Here is a 7,581-nt window from a genome sequence, read left to right as displayed (position 1 = left end):
CATTACAAACAATTCCACACAATGAATAACTTGATGAATCACACTGAATTATGACAGATCCACTGCATTGGGCCACATCTGATAGTGCCACCAAATAGTGAAAGCTTTGCTGAACTTCAATGATTCATGTAGTTTTAGACTACATTAACACACTATGTGAATGAATAGGCTGTCTGTCTGTGACAATCTTTTTATTAGCATGTCATGATTGAGTATAGGCGCAGGGCACAATTGTACAGTATGTAATATTTGTTAAAGAAACTATAACAAAATAGGCGCAATGGCCAAACACACCTGAAAATACACTGAATCAAGTCTCAATGTGCAAGGGTGTTATATTACAAAGCTCAAGGTAATAATGATAAGCACATCAACCAGGGAAAGTCAGGAAGGTAAAGACTCAACATTGAGGCTGTAAAAACTGTAGAAAGCTATCCTGGAATAAATTTCATAGTAGGATTTTATTGTGCTGAGATCAGTTCTTGCCCATGAGAACCATTCTGTTATATTTTAATGTTGTAGTTGACATATTTAGCAAATGTCATTAATAGCTAGTTTTCATTGACAAGCACAACTATAGCCGGACATTCTTTACCCTGGAAGGGGGTCCCTCTCTGTATCACTCCTTCCCAAGGTTTCTTCCTTTCTTTTTTTCTCTCTCCTAGAGTTTTTTTGTGTGGAGTTTTTCCTTGTGTGCAGAAGGGTCAAGTCATGTCAAGGGATGTCAACTGTAGGGCTTGTCAAAGGCCATTGAGTCATACTTAATGTGATTTTGGGCTATATAAGAAATAAATGTTGTTGTTGTTATTATAAGGAACTACAAGCTTTTGCTGTTATGAGTTTTAAATGAACAAATGAATTGTCAGAATGAGATTAAATTAAATACTCCTGTTCCAAAGATGTTTATGGTTCTTCTAATGGAGTCTCCCTCAGGTATTGCTGTTCTTGCTCAGATTTTGGGGCATGGGCATCTTGAAAAAAAAAAAAACTTGGGTGATAGAGCTCTTAAGAGTACTCATAAACATGTCACTGGAGTAACAGTAGCTGATGGAGTCCAATACACTGTTCATGTAGGTTAAGCCAAGGGACAGGCTGAACAGCTCAGATGTTAGAGTGAAGGTATCACAGTCATCAGGCCAAAATGACACGTAAAACAGCGCGGCTAAACCTGACATCACACCAGGACAGAAGCAGATAACAATGATCATTATCACATGGATAGCATGTTTTACATAATGCATCTTTATAACTGGAGGTGGATCTTTATAAGAGTCAAAGCTGTGACACAGAATTTGATTGCTGTACCGTTTTTTTGTGGTTGGCTAGAGAACTGCTAGCTTACATGTACTGTTGCGAAATTAGTCTTCAGGAAATGCAGAGTGTTTATTTTTTTGGTTTTAAAAAGCAGATTAACTTCTGAAAAGATAGAAAGGAAAAAAGATCAGTCAGATTTTGTATTTGTAACTGTAACTGGAAAACGTACAATAAAGATGTTAAAATATTAGTTTTCATATACAGCTATTAGTTACACTTTCTATAATGTCACTTTAAACAATGTATGATTGTGTCACGGATGATAATGATTAATATTTTTCTATCAATAAGAATGATTAAAAAGAATAAGAATACTGCAGAAAGGCAAGGCATTTTTGAGGAATTATGTAAGGAAAAATACATAAAATCCATCAATTATTTCAGAAAAAAATATAAGTTAAATACATGTTCTTAACTTACCAGCAGATCAGATCTTTTTTATGTATTTTATATCAGGATGTTAAAGCTACTAAACAAGAGGAAGTGGAGAGCCTTCTCAGATCTAACTACTGATCAGAGTGATAAAAATATTGCCATAAGCAATTTTATCTGTCTGTCTGCAGATCTACAGATGCTTGTCTTTCTCACCATCTATCTTTATAAACATTTCCTCTCATGCAACGGCATTATTTTACAGGTCCGGTTTGCAACTGTGATCACAAAGATAAGATAAGATAAGATATGATACGATTTATTAGTCCCACAAGTGGGAAATGTACAGGCCCTCCTCCATTGCATTACTTTCTCAGGCATTTGACACTGGTGGACACTATTTAACACTGGTGTTTTTACTGTGTGTCACGGTACCAGCGCGGGACCAGAATGTGAGCACATGTTCGAAGAAACGAGAAAACCAGGTGCGATTGGACGCAAGGAGGCAGGTAAGTTTCCTCTGGTTTAATATGCGAACGAGAGCCACCGTGAGCCACAACACCACACGGATGTTGCTGTTCGCGTTCTAGGTTGAATAGGGGAAGGGACAGTTTAATAGGGAAGAGTGGAGCGGGTAGAAGACGAGGTTTACGGGTTTGAGGTGGAGAAGGATCCGAGTCGATCTGACGGATGTCAATCAATGACTGAGCGGCTGACAGTGGCCATCTTTCCAATTTATAGGAGTCACGTTACCTCATCTCCGTGACACAAAGGAAGAACCTGTGATCATATTGCGCTATTTTTGGGCAGCACAAAAAATTACTGATAAACAAGGCATAAAGATTTAAAAGATCTTAATAATAAATGGCCTATGATATGTGAAACCTATTGTCTTCATTAGTTTAAGAATTGTAACTTTCCTTGCAACCATTTCATCATCTCTTCATTTTTTGGATTCAGATTTATTATAATAATACAGGACAGTGAACTAAAGGGCCATCCGGTGACGTGGCAAAACACAGTCCAAAACCTCTGATTTTCTCTGATTGTCTGCAGATTTTCATTAAGTCAATAAAGCAGTCAATAAAAATCACATTCACAAAGTGAATAGACTTCACAGCTAAAGTGTTTGGATAAGATCATTGTAACACACCATCACAAGGTCTGGCCCAGTACAGATACACCTCAAATGAAATGTGGTGCACAGAAGATTAGTTTTAATGAATTTGACAGGTTTTCAGAAATTCTCATATGCATATGTTTGCATTCTCATATTTGTCTGCAGAAATGTGTATTTAACCAGCTCTTCTAAATAAGTGCAAAGAGGACATAATTTTTGCTAGTTTTAATTTATTCACAGAAGAAAAAAAGGACTGTATAAAAATAGGACATTTTTGTTGATCACACATTGCAATATGGACTAAATGTATGTTCCATAGAAGAAAAGAATAGAAATGCTGATATAGTTATTTCAAAGCACACCTATATCAAGGTTCTTTATTTTAAGGAGTTCTCAGTCATAGAACTCATAGATCTTAGGCATCACTGGTCATGCTGCCTCGTCGGCTCATTTGCAGCTCAATCAAGCCCATTTGATTGATGGAGCTCTTGAGTGTATTCCTGAACATGGAGCTTGAGAAACAGTAGATGATGGGGTCCAAAACACTGTTCAGGTAGGTTAAACTTATAGACAAGCTGAACAGTTCCCCAAAAAGCCTATATGTGTAACAGTCATTTGGGTAGACAGATTTCCATATCATTGTAATCAAACCTGTAAGGATTCCAGGGGAAAAACAGACAACAAAGACCACCACGATAACCATCACTGTGCGAATAGCACGTCTCACCTTGCGCTCTTTGGCCATCTGACGTTGGCGAAGTATGCAGGTAATGCAAACACAGCAGAACAGGAGTACCAGAAATGGCAAGAAAAATTCTAAAATATAAATCCCGTAATGTAGTCTCATGCTTGGAGACAGTTTACCATATGAGTCAAAGCTACGACACAACTGATGTTTGATGGCATTCTCTTTCAGCAGTTTGTTGGTAAGTAGAGGCAAACGCAGACTTATCATTACCAGCCACATCACTCCTGCCAGGATCCAGGCTTGCTTTTTGGTAATTCGGTTTATCCTGTGGTGTGGATGGACCACTTTGAAGTAGCGGTCGGTAGCCACAGCAGTCATGAAGGCAATGCTGGCAGAACGGTTGATGGCTAGCATGAAGAGATTCATCCGGCACCAGGCGTCACCAAATATCCAGTTCTCACCACGCAGTAGAGTGTCTATACGGAATGGCAAACTGATAAGCAGCAGGAAGTCGGCTATCATCAGGTTAAAGAGGAAGACCACGTTGGCCCTCCAGGCCTCCATGCGACAGCAGAAAATCCACAGGGCGACCAGGTTGCTGGGCAGCCCAAAAAGAAGCTCAATAATGAGCACTGGGGGGAGGATGGTGGCAACCATGCTCTGCACCGTGTTGTTGCAGTGGTGATCATTTTCTGGTTCCATTGTTCAGTGATGTGAATCTGTGTCACAGCATGTATATCACCTTACTGCTCTGCCAGAAGAGAGTAGAGAAGTGTTGTTTTTAGTACAAAATGATGTGTCAACTGCATAAACAAGAGCCAGCCTATGCCTTAAAATGCAGACCATGAGTACATTACATTTCATCTACATTTACAGCATTTATCAGATGCCCTTATCCAGGGCAACTTACAATCAGTAGTTACAGGGACAGTCTCCCTGGAGCAATTTTAGGGTTAAGTGTCTTGCTCAGGGACACAATGGTAGTAAGTGGGATTCGAACCCGGGCCTTCTGGTTCATAGGCGAGTGTGTTACCCACTAGGCTACAACCACCATGGGTATGGGTATGAGTATTTGGGTCAATACCGGAATTCCTGGTTTCATATCATCTTAAGCAACACTGTGAAACTCTTATATTACGACACACTGTTCAAACTGACATAGAGCTTTGAAATGAAGACAAGAAGTGTGGCAAAGGACAAGACATTTTTAGATTAGTTAAAACAGCTTCTTATTCTGTAAAGCAAATCACTCTTATTATTGCACAAGGTATCAATTACCAAAAAGTCATGTAAAAATTATTTTCAAATTAAATGTTCAACATGTTATACAAAGACAGAGAAACATACCAGTGTTCAATGTAGGTTCAACGCCTCTTTAGAGTAATAGTTGATGCGAGTTGGCGAGACAAAAACTGATTGGCTGGTCTATTCTGAATATTGTGGTCATACCCTTCACTGAAGAGTTCCTCAGAGGTTCTGCCGAAATCTGTTTAGAGTGAGTGATGTCTTTCACCATCAGACCCAACCCTAACTGGAGTGAAGCAAAAAAAACACACACAAAAAAAAAACATGTCAGAGTTCTGACATGAGTCAATGTGAAATAGGGTCATACATTAGTATTAATGGTTTTGATGTGTTGTTTATTCAGGTGGTCTGACTGCAGTTTGACTGCAGTCCCTACACTTTTATTACATAACAAAACAGACAAGTCATATCTAAATGATGACTTTAGATATAAGACTCATTTTTTCTCAAATATGTATTAAATTTTTATGTAGAATATACTTGAATATGCTTTTATTCTTCACAGAGAGTATAATAAGCTGAGTGCACAGATGAATAGTTCACTGATTTTAGCTGAAGCAGTGAAATAGGTGTTTGGAGAAAAAAAAAAGGCTGTAATATCCAGAATCACATACCACAAAAACGTGCTTTACTTAAAGGAATGCTTGTGTTCATCCTGGGCAGTCCCTTCACTTTGCTTCCTTGAATTCTAGCCATGTGGGATATTAAATAAATACTTACCTCGTGTCCTCACTCATTACAACCATCTAAAACACGGACAGTCACAGTTGGAAAATGCATGTGCTTGAAACAGTGTTTTGCAACATAAGTGCTGTGACGCTCTTGCCTGTATACTTCCTTTTTTTACATGATGACTCAGCAGTGTGGTTATTTTTTAGCTTCAAAGCACTTCATACATAACGCAGAACGTTTTTGTTGAAGATTTCCGTGTTTCCTGTGAATCAGTAAAAACAACAGCTAACTGTTGCTTATCTAGTTGATACTGATAATGCCTTTTAAATGCCCACAATCTCGACTGATGGCGACCGATTCCTTTATAACCAGTGCTCAGTGTTTGTTAGAATTTGTGGGTTTTTGTTTGTCCACAAAAACTTGAGGATTGACCACAAGTTCTCAATCGAATTTAAGGTTAGGGGGGTTTCCTGGCCATGGACCAAAATTTCCCTGAGCCACTCTGGCCTTATGGCACGGTGCTCCATCACCAAACTGTTCTTGGATGGTTGGGAGAAGTTGCTGTTCTTTATTCATGGCTATATACTTAGGCAAAATTGTGAGTGAGCCCACTCCCCACACATGAATGGTCTCAGGATGCTTTTCTGTTTGCACAAGACAGGACTCATGGTAGCGCTCATCTTTTCTTCTTCAGACAATCATTTTTCCAGATACACTTAACAATTGGAAAGGGACTTCATCAGAGAAATGACTTTACCCCCAGTGCTCAGCATTCCAATACCTGTACTTTTTGCAGAATATCGGCCTGTCCTTGATGGCTTTCTTTGAAGGAAGTGGCTTCTTTGCTGCCCTTCTTGACACCAGGCCATCCTCCAAAAGTATTCGGCTCACTGTGCTTACACATGCACAAGGGCTGCAACAGTGCATCGATTAAATTGCTAATCGAGTACTAAAAGAATCAGAAACAAATTATTTAATCGATTTGTTTTGCCGCGTGATGCAGAGACATTTGAAAAAAAAATAAAAAATCTTTGAGTGCAGAGCGCAGTAACCACACTCTGTCTCTCTCCGCACTGATGCTTGCAGAGTTCGGTGCCTCATAGACAGGGCAGAGCAAAAATAAAAAAACAAGCTGAGGCAGAGGAAAGAAGCAAGGCCATATGCAGGCAACAAGCAGTGATCTGAGCACGTGATCAACAGGACCACACATTACATGGGCTTCTTTTACATGCCCTAAAACAGACAACGCGTGACGCCTGGTCCACAGCCTGGTCTGTTTTATCAGATGTCTGGTCTGACCCGCCCATTTCTCCTCCTACGACAAAACAGCATGCTCGTCAGCCCACGTGACAACAGAATCCCGAACCGCCAAGGTGGCACTGAGCAAAGCAGCATCCTCACACACTGCTCCCCTTTCATGCTGTGTTTCACCCAAGGGTGAACCAGTGGTTGAAAGCAGAGGACACATTCCGTTGTGTGCACCGTGTGCTGTAGTGTTTCACATTAACGATCACTTCACTTCTCGTCCCTGCCACATCACCACCATCTGAGCGGCTGTTTTTTGCAGCAGGCAACAAAGCCTCAAGGAAAATAACGAGCATGAGCCAGAAGCATGTGAACATTCTCACATTTTTGCAATGAAAAGTGTCTGAACAAAGGGAGGGAGAGAGAGGGTGTGTGTGTATGCGTGTGTCACATTCCTAAGTCTAGGGGTCTCAGAAACACAACAAGGGTGTGGAGAGGAGGAGGTCCACTGTTACACACTCACCAGCAAACAAAGCATACAAACAGTGCTTTTATTCACAGTGAGCTAAGAGGTACAATAAAACAGCAGACTCAGGACAGCTAACCAACATCAAAACAGACTAAAGGAAGGGATGGGATAACAGGGATATCTCAAAACGTGCACAAGTAAACAAAAAGGGCATATAACAGGCTAACAGCTAACAGGCTAACAACAAAGGGATCTATCACACAAAGCAAGAAGACACACAAATGAGATCCCCAACGGAGCTCCATGCAGATCTCCGTGGACCCTGGGGACCTCCCGAAAGCGTAAGGGCCTAGCAGACCCTGGGGACCTCCCGAACACCATCCAAAGTCTCTTTAT

General features: G+C 40.4%; 1 protein-coding gene across 2 annotated transcripts; it reads right to left on the bottom strand.

The window, feature by feature from the left end:
• Positions 1-2,881: 2,881 nt before the first annotated feature.
• Positions 2,882-5,516, bottom strand: hcar1-3 (hydroxycarboxylic acid receptor 1-3). 2 transcript variants are annotated; one of them, XM_028989408.1, is made up of 3 exons: positions 5,414-5,516; positions 4,842-5,025; positions 2,882-4,245 (listed from the first exon to the last, which is right to left on the bottom strand). In XM_028989408.1, exon 3 carries the CDS (start codon positions 4,194-4,196, stop codon positions 3,222-3,224), a length of 975 nt encoding a protein of 324 aa, XP_028845241.1. In that variant the 5' UTR covers positions 4,197-4,245; positions 4,842-5,025; positions 5,414-5,516; the 3' UTR covers positions 2,882-3,221. The 2 variants fall into 2 exon arrangements, with proteins under 2 accessions (XP_028845241.1, XP_028845242.1); XM_028989409.1 differs by having other exon boundaries at positions 2,882-4,240.
• Between the last annotated feature and the right edge of the window lie 2,065 nt (positions 5,517-7,581).

The sequence above is a fragment of the Denticeps clupeoides genome, chromosome 8 (genome assembly GCF_900700375.1).
Source record: "Denticeps clupeoides chromosome 8, fDenClu1.1, whole genome shotgun sequence".
NCBI classification, from domain to species: domain Eukaryota; kingdom Metazoa; phylum Chordata; class Actinopteri; order Clupeiformes; family Denticipitidae; genus Denticeps; species Denticeps clupeoides.
Note: the sequence above shows the minus strand (reverse complement) of the source record. Positions and strands in the feature narration are given on the sequence as shown.